The sequence below is a fragment of the Muscardinus avellanarius genome, assembly GCF_963383645.1.
Source record: "Muscardinus avellanarius genome assembly, chromosome: 16".
Classification (NCBI taxonomy): Eukaryota; Metazoa; Chordata; class Mammalia; order Rodentia; family Gliridae; genus Muscardinus; species Muscardinus avellanarius.
This window is the reverse complement of record NC_137802.1, coordinates 24,971,220-24,993,641: the sequence shown is the minus strand read 5'-3', so window position 1 is coordinate 24,993,641 and position 22,422 is coordinate 24,971,220. Positions and strand designations below refer to the sequence as shown.

Sequence of the window (22,422 nt, the reverse complement as noted above, 5' to 3'; positions counted from 1 at the left end):
ACTAAGTAGCTGAGGCTGGCTTTGAACCTGTGCGATCCTCCTGTCTCAGTCTCCCAAGCACTGGGATTACAGGTGTGCACCACCATGCCCGGCTTAGTGAGGCCCTATTAAAAAAAAAGAATTAAAAATAGGATGAGGGGTATAGCTCAAAGGTAGAGTGCCCCTGGGTTCAATTCCCAGTACCGCCAAAAAAAAAAAAAATCAGGCTGGCAGTATATCTCAGAGATAGAGTGCCTCAGGGTCCAGTTCTCAGTGCCATAAAAATAAACAAATAAATAAATGTAATTATTTGGCAGTAACAGTAACCAAGTGATTAAAACCTTTGGTATTATTCTAGTTATAATTATTCAGATTACTCTAGTCTTTCTAGTATATCCTTGACTTGATTAAGTTAAACTCATTCAAATTTGTTATGATCAAGTTAATCTTTCATAGAAAAGTTAAATTCATATATATTGAGAATTCATAATATATATTGACAGTTTTAGAAAATTAAGAATTGCACACTTCTACTCTTGGAATGGTCTGCTCCAGGATGGAGTATATTCCCACCCTTTCAACACAGCCTTCTCTCTTTAAACTGTCCACTCACTTTGCATATCCTAAAGGAGAAAGCAAGCTAGGATTTTTAGCAGTGCTTAAAGTTTATAGCAGATAAGTAATTCATCATGTGCACCTATCATTTGAAGAATTCTAGGGAAATATCTAGCATATTTAATAAATATTTTAAAATTTCCAGAGTTATGACACACCTGTAGTCCCAGTACTTGGGAGGCTGAGACAGGAGAATTACAGGTTTACAGCAAGCCTCAGCAATTTAGCAAGACCCTTAGCAACGTAGTAAGACCTTATTTCAAATTTTAAAAAAATGGAATAGGGCCAGGGAGAGCTGGCTGTTACGAGCCAGCACACTTGAAATCCCAGTACTTGGGAGTCTGAGACAGGAGGATTTCAGGTTCCAGGCTAGCCTCAGCTATTTAGGCCCTCTACAACATAGTGAGACCAAGTTTCAAAATAAAGAATAAATAGGACTGAGTCAGCCTCAGCTATTTAGGCCCTCTGCAACTTAGTGAGACCCTGTTTCAAAATAAAGAATAAAAAATCAGGCTTGGGATATAGCTCAGATAGCCTTCTGCAACTTAGTGAGACTCTGTTTCAAAATAAAGTAGGGTGTGGGGGTGCACACTTGTAATCCCCGTTTGGAAAGCTGAGACAGGAGGATCGAGGATTGCACAGGTTCGAAGCCAGACTCAGCTACTTAGTGAAGCTCTCAGCAACTTAGTGAAACCCTGTTTCCAAATAAAATATAAAATAAGTCTGGGAGTATATCCTGGAGGTAGAAAGCCCCTGGGTTCTGCCCCCAATACCACCAAAAATAAAAATAAAAATAAAAGTAGGGCAAAGTCTTAATGACCTAAACATCTCTCATTAGGCCCCACCTCCCAACACTGTTGCTTTGGGGATTCAATTTTAGCTTGAGTTTGGGAGAGGAGATAACATATAAACCATAGTGTGATAGATATAAGTAATAAGTAATAAATAATTTAAACAAAGGTTGTCTACACTGTTTTAGCCTACAAGGATCCCAAAATCTTATTTGAATATTGGAGACAAATATTGAGGATGTAATTATTACTTACTGCCTAATTACTGAACTCTCTTGAATAACACCACATAATAATATGTTACAGATGTTTTCTTATCAGTTGCTCAGGGTCACCACTTAAAAGGTATAAAATAATGTTCTCTCCAGAGCAGATAGGATGATATTCTGAAATGTACTATAAGAAAATAATCTAGCCAGGTGTGGTGGCGCATGCTTGTAATCCCAGCATTTGGGAGGCTGAGACTAGAGGATTGCAGTTCGCAGACAGCCTCAGCTACTTAGTGAGGCCCTTCGAAACTCAGTGAGACCCTTTTTCAAAATAAAGAATAAAAAATTGGAGCTGGGCGTGGTGGCGCACTCTTGTAATCCCCGCACTTGGGAGGCAGAGACAGGAGGATCACACAGGTTCGAAGCCAGCTGCGCTGGCTTAAGAGACCCTGTTTCCACATAAAAAGTATAAAATAGGTCTGGGAGTGTAGCCTGTGGAAGTGTAGCCCGAAGGTAGAAGGGCTTTCAGGAACCCCAGTATCACCAAAAAAATAATAATAATTGGACAGCTCAGAGGTTGAATGCCTCTCGGTTCCATCCCTGACCCATAAAAAAAGAAAAAAGAAAGAAAATAATCTATATGGCCCGGGCATGGTGGCACACGCTTGTAATTCCAGTGCATGGGAGGCTTGGGCAGGAGGATCACAGGTTTGAAGCCAGCCTCGGCAACTTAGTGAGACCCTGTATCCCAATATAAAATAGGTCTGGGAGTGTAGCCCAGAGGTAGAAGGCACCTGGATTCCATCCCCAGTACCACATATATATAATTTTTTATATATATAGGGTAAATTTAAAAAAAGAGGTGCCTTGGAAAGAAAAAAAGTGGGAAAAATGGAAAAGAGTTTACTTTGGATTTGAATGAAAAAAAAAAAATAGGTAGAGTGTCCTCATTTTTTGCTCAATCTAGAATGATGTGCTGGGCATGGTGGTGCAAGCTTGTAATCCCAGCATTCGGAAGGCAGAGACTAGAGGATCGGAGTTTGTGGACAGCCTCAGCTACTTAGTGAGGCTCTTTACAACTCAGTAAGACCCTGTTTCCAAAAAAAAAAAAAAAACTAAAAAAATTGTCACGCTGGGCGTGGTGGCACACACTTGTAATCCCCGCGCTTGGGAGGCGGAGACAGGAGGATCGCTTAGGTTCAAGCCAGCCGCGCGCGCTGGCTTAGGAGACTTTGTTTCCAAATTTAAAAAATGTAAAAATAGGTCTGGGAGTGTAGCCCGGAGGTAGAAGGGCTTCCAGGAACCCCAGTACCACCAAAAAAAAATTGTCTGGGGTGTAGCTCAGAGGTAGAATGCCCCTGGGTTTCATCCCAAGTCCTGGGGAGGGGATATATATATATATATATATATTATATGTATGTATAATATATATAAAATGGTGTGATAGTTAAATATGTGGTGGAAGCTGTCTGGGAATGGTGGCACACATTTAAAATCCTAGTACTTAGGAAACTTATAGACAGAAGGATTGCAGGGTTGCAGCCAGCCTCAGCAACATAGTGAGGCCCTCTGCAACTTAGTGAGACCCTGTTTCAAAATAAAAAATAAAATACAGCTGGGGATGTAGCTTGGATATATTAGATAGATAGATAGATAGATAGATAGATAGATAGATAGATAGATAGATAGAGGGGGGGGGTTATTCTGGCTTTTTTTGTGCTGGGGATCAAACCCAGGGCTTCATGAATGCTTAGTCCACTGTATCGCTAAACTTCCTCTATACCCTCAGTTTACCTTTAGAAAATCAGACTCACTGGTTGCTTTAAGTGGTTTTTCATAGATTTTTATAAAAGTCTGTAGTCTCTTTTTTTTTTTTTGGTAGTACTGGGGGTGGAACCCAGAGGCTTTCTACCTCCAGGCTGTACTCCCAGACCTATTTTATACTTTATTTGGAAACAGGGTCTCAGTTGCTGAGAGCCTCACTAAGCAGCTGGCTGGCTTTGAACCTGTGCGATCCTCCTGTCTCAGCCTCCCAACCGTGGGGATTACAAGCATGCGCCACCACGCCCAGCTTGTAGTCTCTGCTTTTGTTATTGTTTTGGTAGTGTTGTGGCTTTTCTACTCCCCCTCCCTTTAGTAGGTATGTGCCTTGATTTTTTTTTTATATGTTTTTAAAGGAAATAGCAAAATTCACTTGATACTTTCCTTTACAATAGGTCTGATTATTTTCGCAACTTTGTAGATTCTTGCCTCCAGAAAATCCCTCAAGATCGGCCAACATCAGAGGAACTTTTAAAGGTCGGTTCTGTAATACTATAAATCTGTATTTACTCTTGAGAAGTGATTTTAAGAATATACTTTATTATTCTTAGATTCTGAATGTGTGTGTGTGTGTGTGTGTGTGTGTGTGTGTGTGTGTGTGTTGTGTGTGTCTATGTGTGATACTGGGGATTGAAACCAGGGAGAGATTCTACCTCTGAGCTACATCCTCAGCCCTATTTTTTTATTCTTTATTTTGAAACAGGGTCTCGCTAAGCTGTAGAGGGCCTCAGTAAGTAGCTAAGGCTAGCTTCGCACCTGCTATTTTCCTGTCTCAGTCTCCCAGGTATGGTTACAGATAAGTGCCACTCTGCCCAGCTTTTTTTCCCCCCTTTCTTTGTTTTTTGATAGTTTTGGGGAATGAAACCCAAGGCCTCATGCACGCTAGGTAAGCTCTATACCACTGAATATGCTCCTAGTCCACTAAAATACTAATTTTTTATATTATTTTCTCTGATAACTTTTTTTCTGTATGTGTGCAAGATTGAACCCAGAACCTTGGATATAGTATGCAAATACTATAACACTGAGTCATACCTCCACCCCTGGAATTTCCTTAGATGCTAAGTTGTTTTTGTTTTCCTAGGACTAAAATTGAATGCAGGGCTTTTAGTCTGATATGCCAGTGGTATACCCCAAATCCCTATATATTTTTCTTTTTTTCTTTCTTTTTTGACAATACTGAGGATGGAACACAGGGGAGTTCTACCTCCTAGCCCTACTTTTTATTCTTTATTTTTTGAAACAGGGTCTCACTGAGTTGTAAAGGGCCTCACTAAGTAGCTGAGGCTGTCTGTGAACTGTGATTGTTCTTTCTCAGCCTCCCAAATGCTGGGATTACAAGCATGCACCACCATGCCCAGTTCTGGCTCTATAATTTTTTATTGGTTGTGTGTTACTAGGGATTGAACCCTTCTCCCAGTGGTATTTTTCTTTCTTTCCTTTCTTTCCTTCCTTCCTTCCTTCCTTTTTTTTCTTTCTTTCTTTCTTTGTTTTTTTTTTTTTTTTTTTTTTTTTTTTTTTTTTAATGTGTGGTACTGGAGATGGAACCCAGGGACTTTTCTACCTCCGGGCTACACTCCCAGACCTATTTTATATTTTATTTGGAAACAAGGTCTCACTAAATTGCTGAGAGTCTCACTAAGTAGCTGGCTTCAAACCTGTGCAATCCTCCTGTCTCAGCCTCCCAAGTGCTGGGATTACAAGCATGCACCACCACGCCCAGTGAGGTATTTTTCTTTCCTTCTCTCTCCTCCCCTCCCCTCCTTCTTTCCTCCTATTTCCCTACTTTCCTCCTCCCTCCCTCCTTCCCTTCCTTCCTACCATTAAGCATGGAACCTAGGCCTGACACATGCTGGACCAAGTACTCTAACACTGAGTAGCATCCCCATTTCTTTTTTTTTGGGGGGGGGTGTCTCACTAAGATACTGAGGCTATCCTGAAACTTTTTTTTTTTGGCAGTATTGGGGATGGAACCCAGGGGCATTCTACCTCCGAGCTACACTTCAGCACTATTTCTTTATTTTGAAAGAGGGTCTCACTGAGTTGCAAAGGGCCTCACTAAGTAACAGAGGCTATTTGCGAACCATGGTCCTCCTGTCTCAGCCTCCCAAATGCTATGATTACAAGTGTGCACCACCATGCTCAGCTTTATCCTGAAACTTTTTTTTTTTTTTGGGGGGTGCAGTTCCTGGAAGCCCTTCAACCTCTGGGCTACAGTCCCAGATCTATTTTATATTTTTATTTGGAAACAGGGTCTCCTAAGCCAGCACGTGCAGCTAGCTTCGAACCTGCGCGATCCTCCTATCTCTGCCTCCCAAGCGTGGGGATTACAAGCGTGCGCCACCACGCTTGGCTTTATCCTGAAACTTGATTTGCCCACCTCAGCCTTCTAAATAGCTGGAATTGCTCCACACTACAAATTTTAATTCACATGAAGTAAAGTCTTATTTCAAAATTGGTAAAACATATTAACATCAAATCTGATTTTTCCTCTGCCAAATCTTATATATTAATCTCTCCAATATTAATGTAATATGAAAAATATATATATAATATGATGTATTTATATAAATATATGGGGAAAATAAATGTTAAGCAAGTCATATAACTGGACTTGGTTGTGCACACTTGTAATCCCACTACTTGGGAGTCTGAGCCAGGAGGATTACAGGTCCTTGCCCTCCACAATTTAGTGATACCTTGTTTCAAAATAATATAGGGCTGGGGGTATAGCTCAAAGGTAGAATCCACTTGGGTTCCATCCCCAGTACCACCACAATAAACAGATAGATTGATTGATTTGATTGATTGGTTTTTTTCCTCCTGGGCATGTTGGCATACACTTGTATTCCTAGATATTTGAGAATCAGAGGCCAGATGATGACTTGAGCTAGTAGTTCAAAGCCAGCCTCTGCAACATTGCAAGACCTTCTTTCAAAGAAAAAATATGTTTTCTTTTATGGAATTATATTGTTCTCATATAACCATGATTTTTTTTTTTTTTGGGTGGTACTGGGGTTCCTTACCCTTCTACCTCCAGGTTACACTCCCAGGGCTATTTTTATACTTTTTTATTTGGAAACAGGGTCTCTTAAGCCAGCACAGCTGGCTTCGAACCTGTGCGATTCTCCTGTCTCCGCCTCCCAAGCACGGGGATTACAAGCGTGCGCCACCACGCCCGGCCCTGAACTTAATTTTTAAAATATTTTCATGGTTGCGCTGGGTGTGGTGGTGCACGCTCGTAATCCCAGCACTTGGGAGGCTGAGACCTGGAGGATCGCAGTTCGCGGTCAGCCTTAGCTACTTAGTGAGGCCCTCTGCAACTCAGTGAGACCCGGTTTCAAAATAAAGAATAAAATATAGGGCAGGGGGTGTAGCTCGGAGGTCAAATGCCCCTGGGTTCCATCCCCAGACCCCCACACACAAAAAAAAATAGGTCTGGGAGTAGAGCCCGGAGGTAGAAGGGCTTCCAGGAACCCCAGTACCACCAAAAAAAAAAAAAAAAAAATTTAAGTTCAGTTATTAATAGGCTTAGTTGCCTTTTTTTTTTCTTTATTTTGAAACATGGTCTCAGTTAAGTTGCACAGGGCCTCACTAAGTAGCTGAGACTGTCTGCGAACTGCAATGCGCCAGTCTTAGCCTCCTGAATGCTGGAATTTTGAACGTGCACCTGGCTTAGTTTTGTAATATAAATACAAAAAGGAGGGCAGGTGTGGTGGCGCTCGCTTGTAATCCCTTCGCTTGGGAGGCGGAGACAGGAGGATCCCACAGGTTCGAAGCCAGCCGTGCTGGTTTAAGAGACCCTGTTTCCAAAAAAAGGGGGAAAAAAAAAACTATATATATATATATATATATATATAGTCTGGGAGTGAAGCCTGACGGTAGAAGGGCTTCCAGGAACCCCAGTACTACCAAAAAAAAAAAAAAATGGCCGGGCGTGGTGGCGCACGCTTGTAATCCCCTCGCTTGGGAGGTGGAGACAGGAGGATCGCGCAGGTTCGAAGCCAGCCGCGCTGGCGTAAGAGACCCTGTTTCAAAAATATAAAATAGGTCTGGGAGTGTAGCCCGGAGGTAGAAGGGCTTCCAGGAACCCCAGTACCATCAAAAAAAAAAAAAAAATGGAGGGAGGAGAGAGAAAGAGAAGAGGCAGGTGGTGGGGGGGGGGAGACGAAAAAGAAAAAGATTTTAGCCTGGTGTGGCACATACTTATAATTCCAGCACTTCGAGGCCAGGACAGGAGAATTGTGGAATTATGGCCAGCCTCAGCAACTTTATGAGGCCTTCTACAACTGAGTGAGATCATATTTCAAAATAAAAGAATAAAATAGGGCTGGGGATGTAGCTTGGAGGTAGAATGCCCCTGGGTTCCATCCCCAGTACCACACATAAAAAAATGTTTCAAGCTGTCTTTTACCTTTAACCATCTCTAGCACATGTTTGTTCTTCGGGAGCGCCCTGAAACAGTGTTAATAGATCTTATTCAGAGGACAAAAGATGCAGTAAGAGAGCTGGACAATCTGCAGTATCGGAAAATGAAGAAACTACTTTTCCAAGAGGCACATAATGGACCAACAGTAGAAGCACAGGAAGAAGAAGAGGTAATAACTAAAATGACTCAAGAATTCTCTTTATTGGTTTCTCTCTTTGTGCAACTGCCCTGCCAAGAATTAACCTTTTCTATCAGTGATCCCTAGGTTGTGGGATTTTAAATGTTGGTTATGTAAGATCCCAGTTAAAGAAAAGGATCTTTAATTATGTTAGCTTGCCTGCCGAGCATGGTGGCGCATGCTTATAATCCCAGCATTTGGGAGGCTGAGACAGGAGGATCACAGTTCAAGGACAGCCTCAGCTACTTAGTGAGGCCCTTGGCAACTCAGTGAGACCCTTTTTCAAAATGAAGAATAAAAAATAGGACTGAGGTTGTCACTCACAGGTAGAATGCGTCTGGGTTCCATCCCCAGTACCAGGGGGGGGGAAATTAGCTTGCGTGCTCTAAACCCAACTCCTATATAGTATACATTGGTATGATAAAAGCTGTTTGAAGTATTTATTTGAGAAACCTAACAAATATCCTTCTCATATTTCTTGTCTACTAAACCTTTTTTTTTTTAACTTGTTCAGTTCCATAGGACATGCTTTTGCAATTCCTTGAAATTATAGATGGTGAAAGTTAACTATACTCACTTGGAAGTCATTGGAAAGTTACCAGGCAATTGTGTCATTTCTTTTAGCTCTGCAAAAAAAAAAATTTTTTTTTTTTGGTGGTACTGGGGTTCCTGGAAACCCTTCTACCTCTGGGCTACACTCCCAGACCTATTTTTTATTTGGAAACAGGGTCTCTTAAGCCAGCGCGATCCTCCTGTCTCCGCCTCCCAAGCAAAGAGGTTACAAAGGTGCGCCACCATGCCCAGCTAGCTCTGCATAATTTTATTACATCTACATGGTTCTAAAATTTTCATTTTATAAATGAACAAAGCAAGGTTAAGAGTAGTTACTTCGGCTGGACGTGGTGGCACATGCTTATAATCCCAGCATTTGGGAGGCCGAGACAGGAGGATCACGGTTCACAGACAGCCTAAGCTACTTAGTGAGGCCCTTTGCACCTCAGTGGACCCTGTTTCAAAATAAAGAATAAAAAATAGGGCTGGGGGTGTCGCTCAGAGGTAGAATGCTACTGGGTTCCTTCCCCAGTACTACCCCTCCCCCCAAAAAAGAGTAGTTATTTCGTTTAGATAGAGGCAAATGGGTTCATACTCATAGCTCTTGTTTTGTTTTTGTTTCTTAGTGGTACTGGGGGATAGAATCCAGGCGTTTTCTTCCTCCGGGCTACACTCCCAGATCTATTTTATATTTTATTGGGAAACAGGGTCTCACAAAGTTGCTGATAGCCATCTGAGGCTGGCTTCAAACCTGTGTGATCCTCCTGTCTCAGCTTCTCAAGTACTGGGATTACAAGCGTGCACCACCATGCCTGGCTCATAGCTCTCGTTCTTAAGGCCAGTTGCTTTCTCTGGTGCCCTTTAAGGAGAATAGAAATGCATATTTGCATTAAAAATATTACAGTACTTTATCACAAGAAAGTATTCAAATAAAGTGTGTTATGTGTAAATTACCTTTTTTTACTCTTACGTATTTTAAGTTTTAACCATGCCCCTGTCACAATTTCACATCTTTGATTTTCTTTTGCTTTCTAGTGACAGAGATTACTTTGTATTCTGAAAACATGACCAATAGACTTTGATTGATTGATTGATTGAGGTACTAGGAATTGAATGCAGGGACATACTACCTCTGAGCTATATTCCCAGCCCTGTTCTTCATATTTATTTTGAAACAGAGTCTCACTAGTTTGATGAGAGTCTTACTACTTGCTGAGGCTGTCCTTGAACCTGGGATTCTTGTGTCTTAGTCTCCCAAGTATTGGGATTACAGGCATGTGCCACCATACCTGGCTTTTTTTTTTTTTTTTTTCTCTTTGATTTCTTTTCTTTCTTATACTGAGGATAAAACCCAGGGGCATTCTACCTCTTAGTTATAACTCCAGACCTATTTTATTTTTTATTTTGAAATAGGATCTCACTAGGTTGCTGAGGCTCACATTGAATTTGGAATCTCCAGTGTCATCCTCACAAGTACTGAAATTACAAGCATGCACCACCATTTAGCTGCTTCCCTTCCCTCCTCCTCCTCCTCTTCTTCCTCCTTCTTCTTTCTTTCGCTCACGCGCGTGCGCTCTCTCTCTCACCCCCCCCACCCCACCCTGTGGATGGAATCCAAGGGTACATTTATGGGTACATTTACACACTTATTTTTTATTTAAAAACAGTGTCCAATCTCTCACTAGGTTGCTGAGAGCCTCACTGAGTGGCTTAGGCTGGCTTTGAACTTGTGATCCTCCTGTTTCAGCCTCTTAGGTACTAGGATTATAAGTGTACACCACCATGCCCAGCTTTTTTTTTTTTTTTTTTTTTTTAGTAGCACTAAAAAGAAAAAAAACCTATAAAAAAACAAGAGTTTCTTAACTTACAGTTTTTATTTTTTTAAGAGCTTTTTGTTTTGATTTTGGTACTTAGGATTTAACCCAGGGGTGTTTGACCTGTGAGCTACACCCTCTCCCACATATATATATATATATCCCCAGTGCTGGGGATGGAACCCAAGGACATTCTGCCTCTGAGCCTATATCCCAGCCCTATTTATTTTTATTTTTTATTTTTTTCAGTACTGGGGATGGAACCCAGAGACATTCTACTTTTGAGCTGCATCCCCAGCCCTGTTTTTCATTTTTTATTTTGAAACCAGGTCTCTCTGATTTGCAAAGGGCCTCACTAAGTAGCTGAGGCTGGCTGTAAACCATGATCCTCTGGTCTCAACCTCCCAAGTACTGGGATTACATGGGTGCACCTCCATGCCCAGCTCAGCTCTATTTTTTATTCTTTATTTTGAAACAAGGTCTCACTAAGTTGCAGAGGGTCTCACTAAATAATTGAAGCTGGCTGTGAACCCATGATCATCCTGTCCCAACCTCCCAGTACTGGGATTACAAGCGTTTGCTACCATGCCTAGCTCATATTTTATTTTTAAGGGAAGGGATTATATTAACCATAAGAATTATTGAGAAATGAACGAAATAGCATCCCCTTGACATTTGTTGCAGAAGGTTTTCCAAAAAATGTTAAAACAATTTAACAAAAATACCGTACTTTGAGCCGGGCATGGTGGCACATGCCTGTAATCCCAGTATTTTGGAGGCTGAGACAGGAGGTTGGTGGTTCATGGACAGCCTCAGCTACTACATAGTGAGACCCTTTACAACTCAGTGAGACCCTGTTTCAAAATAAAGAATAAAAAATAGGACTGGAGGTGTAGTACGGAGATAGAATGCACTTGGGTTCCATCCCTAGCTCCGCAAAATAAAATATATACTGTATTTTGGAAACCACCCAAAACTGTGTTGGGGATGTAACTCAGTGGTAAAGCGCTTGCCTTGCATGCACAAAGCCCTGGGTTTGATCATCAGCATCAGAGAAAAAAACCAAAACAACAACAAAAAAGAAAATCACTGAAAACTGATTAATTTACTTTTTTTTTCCCAATAGCAAGGGTTTTGTTTACTTGTTGGTCATTTTTTATTTTTTATCAAAAGATGGCAAATTTCCTCATCTTGGAAAATAAAGGAAATTCCTCACAATAGATGCTTTAATCAAGAATCCAGAATAGAGATTGATATTTTAATCTTTTTTTTTCCCTTAGGAACAAGATCATGGTGTTGGCCGAACAGGAACAGTCAATAGTGTTGGAAGTAATCAGTCTATTCCCAGTATGTCTATCAGTGCCAGCAGCCAAAGCAGTAGTGTTAACAGTCTTCCAGATGCCTCAGATGATAAGAGTGAGCTAGACATGATGGAGGGTGACCATACAGTCATGTCCAACAGTTCTGTCATCCATTTAAAGCCTGTGAGTATTTGCATGTCAGTGGGAAAATTTTAGATCTGGTTAATAATTTACTTCATTTGATAAGGCAGAGATTTTCTTTAAAGTTTCAGAAAAATTTTTCAAATGGAGTAGTTCTGTTAATTCCTAATCTGTTAACTGCATTTGAAGTTAATTTACATGGAAAATGAAATAGGAAGGATGCATGTGAAATTTATGGTAATGGTTGCCATTAGAGAATGAGAGAATTATGATGAGTGATTATCAAAAGTGACTTTTGCATCATTCATTTGGAAGGGGGTACTGGGGATTGCACCCAGAGGCATTCTACCTCTGAGCAATGCTGCCAGCCCCGTTTTTTATTCTTTATTTTGAAACAGAGTCTCAGTCAGGTGTGGTGGTGCATGCTTGCAATCCCAGCATTTGGGAGGCTGAGACAGAAGGATCACGGTTCATGAAACAGCCCGGCTTTTTAGTGAGGCCTTTTGCAAGTCACACCCTAAAAATTAGGGCTGGGGCATAGCTCGGAGGTAGAATGCCCCTAATTTCAAACCCAGTACTGCAAAAAATAAAAAAGAAAGAAAGTCTCTCTAAGTTGTGGAGGCCCTCACTAAGTAGCTGAGGCTGGCCGTGAACCCATGATCCTCCTGTTTCAGCCTCCCAAGTACTGGGATTACAAGTGTGCACCACCACCCCTGGCCCTTGCATTATTCTTTTGTATCTCTTCAAAATAACACTGAACGACCTATAATCCTAGTACTGGGGAAGCTGAGTCAAGGATTGCAGGTTTGAGGCCAGCCTCAGCAGCTTAGTGAGGCCCTCAGCAACCTAGATTATATTTCAAAAAAAATTTTTTTTAAGGGCTGTGGATGAATGTGCAACATGTTAAGTGACAGGACAGACATAAAAGGACAATTACCATGAAATTAAACTTACACATCTATTTGTGTGGGGGGAGTACTGAGAGTGGAACCCCAGGGGCATTCTACCTCAAGCTACACTTCCAGCCCTATTTTATTTCTATCTTGAAACAGGGTCTTGCTAAGTTGTGGAGGGCTTCACTAAGTAGCTGAGGCTGGCCGCGAACCTATGATCCTCCTGTCTCAGCCTCCCAAGTACTGGGATTACAAGCATATGCCATCACGCCGGCCTAAACTTATACATCTAGAATAGGCAAATTCTTAAGAATAATTCATAGAGGTCATTCTGAGTTAGGTAGAAGGTGAAATGGGAGCTATTGCTATTGGATATTGAGTTTCTGTTTGGGCTGTTGAAAAGGTTTTGCAAATAGTGATAGTGGGTATACAACATTTGAAATGTAATTAATGTAATAAAATGACAAATTTCAGCTAAGTGTGGTGTTTGCTAGTGATCTCAGTACTTGGGAAGACTGCAGGTTTCAGTCCAGCATCAGCAATTTAGCAAGGTCTTCTGTAACTTAGTGAGATCCTGTACCAAAATAAAAAAGAAAATGGGGCTGGGATGTAGCTGAGAGGTAGAATGCCCCAGGATTCAATCTCTAGTACATCACCCCCCCAAAAAGGGTAAATTTTTTGTTAGGCATTTTAACACGTACATAAAAGTCACTAAGAATAATAGACAGTAGTGTTATTATTCAGGGCAAAATTACATCTAATTTTTGTATTTATGGGTAATGAAATCAATCATAAAAAGATTATTTTGAATTAAGTTTAGTGGCACATGCCTATAATCCCAGTACTTGGGAAGATGATATAAGAGGATCGCAGGTTTGAAACCAGCTTCTGCAGCTTATTAAGACACATTTCCAATAAAATAAAAAGGAGCCAGGCATGATGGCTCATACTTGTAATCCCAGTGCCTGGGAGGCTATCACAGGACAATTGTAGGTTTGTGGCCCAAACTCAGCAACTCATTTGAGACTGTTTCAAAATAAAGGAATAAAATAGGGCTGGGAATAGCTCACAGATAGAATGTCCCTGGGTTCCATCCCTAGTACCACCACCAAAAAAAAAAAAATTATATTTGCAATTAGTAACTACTTAACTGAATTCTTTAGTTAATAAATTGAAGTTATGGCCGGGCGTGGTGGCGCACGCTTGTAATCCCCGCGCTTGGGAGGTGGAGACAGAAGGATCACGCAGGTTCGGAGCCAGCCACGCTGGCTTAAGAGACCCTGTTTCCAAATAAAAAGTTAAAAAAATAGGTCTGGGAGTGTAGCCCGTGGGAGTGTATCCCAGAGGTAGAAGGGCTTCCAGGAACCCCAATACCACCAATAATAATAATAATAATAATAATAATAATAATAATAATAATAATAATAAATTGAAGTTATGCTCGCTTTGGCAGCACATATACTAAAATTGGAACGATATAGAGAAGGTTATCATGGCCCCTGCACAAGGATGACATCCAGGTCATATGTTTTCTCTAATATGAGCAAGCTAGGGAATACTTGGGATACAAGAGGGACTCTACATAATGGAGGGACTCTCACTGGAGCCAAGGAGGTCATCTAAGGGAAGGAGAGGAGGAAGACTGAGGTTCATTAAAGGAAATACTACCATCAACTATATGTATATATGTGAATATACTAACATCAGTCTCAGTACTCTGTATTGGGAAGGGAGGGGAATAGAGTGGTGGGGGGGCAACAAATGCTGTGTGCGTGTATGCTATTGTCTACATGATTTACATTATAATGTGAGACTATAATACACCAATAAAATCACAGAAGACAGATTCAAAGCCAGCCTCAGCTACTTAGTGAGGCTCTCAGCAACTTAGACCCTGTTTCCAAATAAAGTATAAAATAGGTGTGGGAGTATAGCCCAAAGGTAGAAAAGCCCCTGGGTTCCATAAGAAATTGAAGTTTATAAGGAAAACCATCAATTTTCAATTCTTCTGCAACCCCTCCCCCCTTTGCAGTACTGCAGATTGAACATAGGCGCATTCTACCTCTGAGCTACACCCCAGCCCTATTTTCACAAACCCGCAACCCTCCTGTGTCAGCCTCCCAAATGCTGGGATTACAAATGTGCACCACCACACCCAGCCAGCCCCCCCCCTTTTTTTTAAAGAGGATCTTGGTAGCCGGGCATGGTGGCACATGCTTGTAAAATCCCAGCATTTGGGAGGTGGAGACTGGGGGGTTGCGGTTTGCGGACAGTCTCAGCTACTTAGTGAGGCCCTTTGCAACTCAGTAAGACCCTGTTTCAAAAATAAGGAGTAAAAAATAGGGCTGAGGGTACAGCTTGGAGGTAGAATGGCCCTGGGTTCCATCCCCCAGTACAAAAAAAAAAAAAATTCTGTGTCTTTGAAATTTATTGAATTGCACATGAAATTGCCTTTAAATTTTAATTCTGTAAAATGTTTGTTCACTTTACATGATATTGTTTGTTTCTTTTCTTAGGAAGAGGAAAGTTATAGAGAAGAAGGAGATTCCAGAACAAGAGGTTCAGATCCACAGTCCCCACCCCAAGTATCTCGTCACAAATCACACTATCGTAATCGAGAACACTTTGCGACTATACGTACAGCATCACTGGTGTGTACTTCCCTGGACCTAGAAATATATTTTTCATGTTGAACCTTGGCAGCCTGTAACTACATGTATTTTGTATTTGGGATTTTATTTTGCAAAACATTCATTTAACATTTAAATGCCTATTATGAGCTATGCATAGTGGTGCATACCTCTAATCCCAGTACCAGGAGGCTGAGACAGGAGGATTGAAGGTTCAAAGCCAGTCTCAGCAATTTAGTGAGGAACTCAGCAACCTAGCAAGACCTTGTTTCCAAATAAGAAATAAAATCAGTCTAGGGATGTAGCTTGGAGATAGAATGCCTCTAGGTTGAATCCCAAATACCACAAAAATAAATAAATAAATGCCTATTAAGAGAAAAATAGGCAAAGCACTCTGAAAAATGTTGAGTTAACATAAGCTTAAATAAGTAATATTTTAGAATATATTAAATACTTAATAGATCTAAAGGATACTAAAGAGGTATTTTATAAAGCAAATAGATTGAGCATTTTATTTATTTATTTTATTAATTTTTTTGTGGTACTAGGGTTGGAACCAGGGGCTTTCTACCTCTGTGCTATACTCAGACCTATTTTATATTTTATTTGGAAACAGGTCTCACTAATTTGCTGAGAGCCTCACTAAGTAGCTGAGGCTGGCTTTGAACCTATGCGATCCTCCTGTCTTAGCCTCCCAAGTGCTGGGATTACAAGTGTGTGCCACCACACCTGGCTAGATTGAGCATTTAAAATCATTAAGTTTTGGGCACAAGGGGAAAGGAGAAATAGAATTTCCATATAAAAAGATTAACAATAAGAAAATATATTGTGTGAGAGTAACCAGAAAGAGGAGAATATATGAAAATGTGACAAGTGAGCTTATTTTGTCTGCTCTAATCATTATCATGTTTTAAATAACAAGTATGGCATATTTGTTCATTGCAAACATGGTATTGTATCTTAATTACTATAGTACTCATCCTCCTACTTTGTTTGTTTGTTTTATTTTGTGGTGCTGGGATTGAACTCAAGGACATTCTACTTCTGAGCTATACCCCAACCCTATTTTATTTTTTTTACTTGAAACAGGGTCTCACTAAGTTGTGGAAGGTCTCACTAAACTGTTGGTACTAGCCTCAAACCTACAGTCCTCGTGTCTCAGCCTTCCAAGTAAATTACATGCTTGCACCATCATGCCTGTCTCCATATAAATTTTATGTTTATTTATTTATTTATTTTGCGGTACTGGGGATGGAATCCAGGTGCATTTACCTCTGAGCTACGCCCCTAGCCCTGTTTTTTATTCTTTATTTTGAACAGGGTCTTACTGGTTGCAAAGGATCTCACTAAATAGCTGAGGCTGTCCTCGAACCATGATCCTCCTTCTCAGCCTTACAAATGCTGGGATTACAAGCATGTGTCACCACGCCCAACTTCCATATATATTTTAGAACCATCTTGTCTATTTCCTTAAAATACCTGCTAGAAATTTAGTTAGGAATGGCTAGCATTGGGATCTTTTGCAATTAAGTACCTGTTAGTTAATAGTAGAGTGACCTAAATGATGTTAAAAAAATGTATTCCTTTACTTTCTTGTATTTTTCTCCATTGTTTGTATGACTAGGTTACAAGGCAAATGCAAGAACATGAGCAGGACTCTGAGCTTAGAGAACAGATGTCTGGCTATAAGCGAATGAGGCGGCAACATCAAAAGCAACTAATGACTCTAGAAAATAAGCTAAAAGCTGAGATGGATGAACACCGCCTCAGATTAGACAAAGATCTTGAAACTCAGCGTAACAATTTTGCTGCAGAAATGGAGAAACTTATCAAAAAACATCAGGCTGCAATGGAAAAAGAGGTAGCCTTTTCATTATTACTAATTTACTTATTTTTCTTGTGTTCATCTCAGAATTACCAAAAATAGCATTTTGATTTTGAGATACTTCAAAGAACTCCATGATTGAGGAGGAAACCATTTATGTATATAACTTGTGTAAGTCTAAATTTATGATAGACTAAATCACAGAAAAAAATGGTTCTTGTATATTTGTCTTCATTAATTTTATTTATTTATTTATTTATTTATTTATTTATTTATTTATTTACTTGTGGTACTGGGGGAGGAACTTAGGGGCTTTTTACCTCTGAGCTATACTCCCAGTCCTATTTTATACTTTATTTGGAAACAGGATCTCACTAAGTTGCTGAGAGCCTCACTAACTAGCTGAGGCTGGCTTCAAACCTGTACAATCCTCCTGTCTCCGCCTCCCACGCGCTGGGATTACAAGCATGCACCACCACACCTGGCTCTCTCATTAATTTTATTTTTTTGTTTGTTTGTTTGTTTGTTTGTTTATTTTGTGGGCCTGGGGATGGTACCCAGAGGCATTTGACCTCCGAGCTACACCCCCTGCCCTATTATTTATTATTTATTTATTCATTTACTTATTTATTTTTGTGGTACTGAGGTTCTTGGAAGCCCTTCTACCTCCGGGCTACACTCCCAGACCTATTTTTTTATATTTTTATTTGGAAACAGGGTCTCTTAAAGCCAGCACGGCTGGCTTCGAACTTGCACGATCCTCCTGTCTCCGCCTCCCAAGCGTGGGGATTACAAGCCTGCGCCACCACGCCCGGCTTTATTCTTTATTTTAAAACAGGGTCTCACTAAGTTGCTGAAGGCCTCACTAAGTAGCTGAGCTGTCTGCGAACCGGGATCCTCTGGTCTCAGCCTCCCGAATGCTGGGATTACAAGCATGCACCACCACTCCCAGCTCTCTCATTAATTTTAGATGTATGCATTTTGGATATAAGAAATATAATGATAATCGGGCGTGGTGGCACATGCTTGTAATCCCAGCATTCAGGAAGCTGAGACCGGAGGATTGAGGTTCGCAGACAGCCTCAGCTACTTAGTGAGGCCCTTTGCAACTCAGTGAGACCCTGTTTCAAAATAAAGAAGAAAAAAAAAAAGGGTAGGGGGTATAGCTCGGAGGTCAAATGCCTCTGGGTTCCATCCCCAGACCCGCCCCCCCCCCAAAAAAAAAATATATATATATATATAATGATTTGCAGTACTGGGGGGTTGAACCCAGTGACATTCTACACCCAATCTATACACCCAGCCCTGCTTTTTATTCTTTATTTAGAAACAGGGTCTTAACAAGTTGTGGAGAACCTCACTATGTAGCTGAGGCTGGCTGAGAACCTGCAATACTTCTGTATTGGAATTACAGGTGTGCGCCGCCATGCCCAGCTATAATATCAAATACTAGATTTGGGAACTAATAGACATGGGATCTTTTTTTGTGGTACTGGGAATGGAACCCAGGAGCATTATACCTCTGAGCTACATCCCCAGCCCCACCAGCCCCATTTTTTATTCTTTATTTTGAAACAAGGTCTCACCGAGTTGCAAAAAGCCTCACTAAGTAGCTGAGGCTGACCCCAAACCAAATTCCTCCTGTGTCAGCCTCCCAAATGCTGGGATTGGAAGCGTGCACAACCATGCCCAGCTGAATATTTTTATAGTATCGCTTTGGGTAAGTTTTTCTATTCTAGACTTTTGGTACCCTGGTTATCTGGTGATTATTTGTTTATTTTTACTATTATTTATGTATTTATGTGTATTTACTTAAACCCTGATCTTTTATTAATTTTTTTTTTTTTTTTTTTTTTTTTTTTTGCGGGTCTGGAGATGGAACCCAGGGACATTCTACCTCTGAGCTACACCCTCTACCCTATTTTTTTATTCTTTATTTTGAAACCGAGTCTCACTGAGCTTCAAAGGGCCTCACTAAGTAGCTGAGGCTATCCGCGAACCGCGATCCTCTGGTTTAAGCCTCAGAGGTAGAATGTCCCTGGGTTTAATCCCCAGTACCTAAAAAAAAACAGTGATATATATATATATCTTCATCATTCATCTATTTATCCATCCATCCTAGCTGGGAATGGTGGTACACACCATAATCCCAGTACTTGATAGGCTAAGACACCACGAGAATAGTAGTTATTTGCCATTTTTGTTTGTTATTATTTAACATATAAAGATCAGAGCCAGGCGTGGTGGCGCACGCTTGTAATCCCAACATTCAGGAGGCTGAGACTGGAGGATCGCGGTTCGCAGGCAGCCTCAGGGTTTAAGTTGAATGTAAATTAATCTAGATAAAAGAGCATGATTTAATTATACTTTAAGATAAATATGTATTTGTTTTGTCTTATTGGAAGGAGGGTATATTCCTGTTAAAGTTGTGCAAAAAGCTGGGCATGGTGGCGCATTCTTGTAATCGCCGTGCTTGGGAGGCTGAGACAGGAGGATTGCACAGGTTCAAAGCCAGCCTCAGCTGGTTTAAGAGACCCTGTTTCCAAATAAAAATTATAAAATAGGTCTGGGAGTATGGCCCAGAGATAGAAGGCCCCTGGGTCCCATCCCCAGTACCACCAAAAAATAAAATAAAAGTTGTGGAAATAATTGGCCCTGTAAGAGATCAATATTTTATTTAATTGTTGTACTGGGGATAGAAATCTCCTACATGCTAGACAGGTGCTGTATCACCAAGCTATATCCCCAGTACATCTTCAGTTTATTTTATTAATTTATTTTGTGTGTGTGATACTGGGGATCAAACCCAGGGACATTCTACCTCCAAGCTATACCCCCAGCCCTATTTTTTTTTTTTTTTTTAAGCAGGATCTGGCTAGGTTAATGAGATTCTGACTACTTGTTGAGGCCATCCTCGAACCTGTGATCCTCCTGCCTTAGCCTCTCAAATACTGAGATTACAGGCTTGTGTTACCACAGCTGGCTTATCCCCAACATTTTAAAGATAAATTCCAAATTAGTGATTCTTTAAATTTCAAATGATAGTTGGGCGTGGTGGTGTGTGTTTGTTTTTGTGGTACTGGGGGTGGAACCCAGAGGCTTTCTACCTCCAGGCTATACTCCAGACCCATTTTATATTTTATTTGGAAACAGGGTCTCACTAAGTTGCTGAGTCCCTCACTAAGTAGCTGAGGCTGGCTTTGAACCTGTGCGATCCTCCTGTCTCAGCCTCCCAAGCGCTGGGATTACAAGCGTGCGCCACCACGCCTGGCGTGGCGCATGTTTGTAATCCCCGCGCTTGGGAGACTGAGACAGGAGGATTGCGCTGGTTTGAAGCCAGCCCTGCTGGCTTTAAGAGAACCTGTTTCCAAAAATAGAAAAGTATAAAATAGGTCTGGGAGTGTAGCCCGGAGGTAGAAGGGCTTCCAGGAACCCCAGTACCAACAAAAAAAAAAAAAAAAAGTTCAAATGATAAGGATGCTGAGAAACACTAGTTATAATTTGGTTATGTATGTTATTTTGGTAATGCTTCTACTGATATTTTAATCTTAAAAAGTAAAATATCCTTAGTGATGTATGTTAAACTGCTACTTTGAATCTATCTACTTAACTAATTTTATTAATTTAAAATTATCATGTAGGCTAAAGTGATGGCCAATGAGGAGAAAAAATTTCAGCAACATATTCAAGCCCAACAGAAGAAAGAACTGAATAGCTTTTTGGAGTCCCAGAAAAGAGAATATAAACTTCGAAAAGAACAGCTTAAAGAGGTATTTATTTTATAAAATTTTCTTTTGTTATCTGCTTATTATATTCAGTGATTCTTATCTTATAAAACCATTAGGATAAATTTTTACTATTGAGCCAGGCATCATGGCACACACTTACAATCCCAGTACTAAGACAGGAAGATTGCAGGTTCAACGCCAGCCTTGGCAACTTAGTGAGGCCCTCCGCAACTTTACCATATTTCCAAATAAGAAATAAAATCAGGCTGGGGTTGTAGCTCAGATGTAGAATGCCTCTGGGTTCAATTTCCCAGTGCCACACATACACACCAAAAATAAATTAATTAATTAATAAATGTGCTGTTGTTTTTGGGTGGAGCATTAAATTTATATCACCTTACATGAAGAAATTTATTATAATCAAGTATCCTTAACTTTCTGAGATTTCTTCAGTCTTTTTTTTTTTTTCTTGGTGGTACTGGGGTTCCTGGAAGCCCTTCTTACCTCCAGGTTACACTCCCAGACCTATTTTATATTTTTTTTATTTGGAAATAGGGTCTCTTAAGCCAGCATGGCTGGCTTCGAACCTGCGCGATCCTCCTGTCTCAGCCTCCCAAGCACGGGGATTACAAGTGTGCGCCACCACGCCCAGCCAACTTTCTGAGATTTCTTAAAAAAAAAAAAAATTTAGCCCGGTGTAATGGTGCACACTTGTAATCTCAGCATTTGGGAGACTGAGACAGGAGGATCACGATTTGCAGACAGTGTCAACTAGTGAGACCTTGTTTCAAAATAAAGAATAAAAATAGGGCTGGGGGTATAGCTTGGAGGTAGAATGCCCCTGGGTTCAATCCCCAGTACTGCAAATAAATAAATAAAAATAAAAAATTGGGCTGGGGATGTAGCTCACAGGTAGAATCCCCCTAGGTTTAATCCCCAGTACCAAAAAAAGAAAATATTACCTACTTTTCTCTGAGCACTAGTGAGAAACCACAAGTACTCTTATTAAATTTACTATATACCAGCCAAGCATGGAGCCATGTGCCTGTAATTCCAGCATTTGAGAGGCTGAGATAGGAGGATTGCAGGTTCAAGGATAGTCTCAGCAAATCAGGCCCTCTATAACTTAGTAAGACTCTGTTTCAAAATAAAAAATAAAGGGCTGGGCGTGTTGGCGCACGCTTGTAATCCCAGCACTTGGGAGGCCGAGACATGAGGATTGCACAAGTTTGAGGCCGTCCTCAGCTACTTAGTGAGGCTCTCAGCAACTTGGTGAGATCCTGTTTCCAAATAAAGTGTAAAATAGGTCTGGGAGTATAGCCCAGAGGTAAAAATCCCCTGAGTTCCACCCCCAGTACCACAAAAAAGAATAAAAAGGGTTTGGGGGTATGGCACATAGGTAGAATGCCCCAGAGTTCTATCCCCAGTGCCACAAAATAAATAAATTAGTTTACTATATAAAAAATTATGCATTCAAATAGTTAATTTTTTGCATTTTAAGCTGAGTTGGTTTTTA

General features: G+C 40.7%; 1 protein-coding gene across 2 annotated transcripts in view; it reads left to right on the top strand.

Annotated features, from left to right (window-relative positions):
* Positions 1 to 22,422, top strand: part of TAOK1 (TAO kinase 1) — a gene marked incomplete at both ends in the record, with an annotated part of 82,753 nt that overhangs the window by 38,150 nt on the left and 22,181 nt on the right. For both annotated transcript variants that reach the window (XM_080713468.1, XM_080713467.1), the window contains 6 exons: positions 3,811 to 3,892; positions 7,846 to 8,013; positions 11,669 to 11,872; positions 15,240 to 15,374; positions 16,978 to 17,214; positions 20,820 to 20,948. In XM_080713468.1, coding sequence (XP_080569594.1) covers positions 3,811 to 3,892; positions 7,846 to 8,013; positions 11,669 to 11,872; positions 15,240 to 15,374; positions 16,978 to 17,214; positions 20,820 to 20,948 — 955 coding nt within the window. The remainder of the gene's footprint in view (positions 1 to 3,810; positions 3,893 to 7,845; positions 8,014 to 11,668; positions 11,873 to 15,239; positions 15,375 to 16,977; positions 17,215 to 20,819; positions 20,949 to 22,422) is intronic.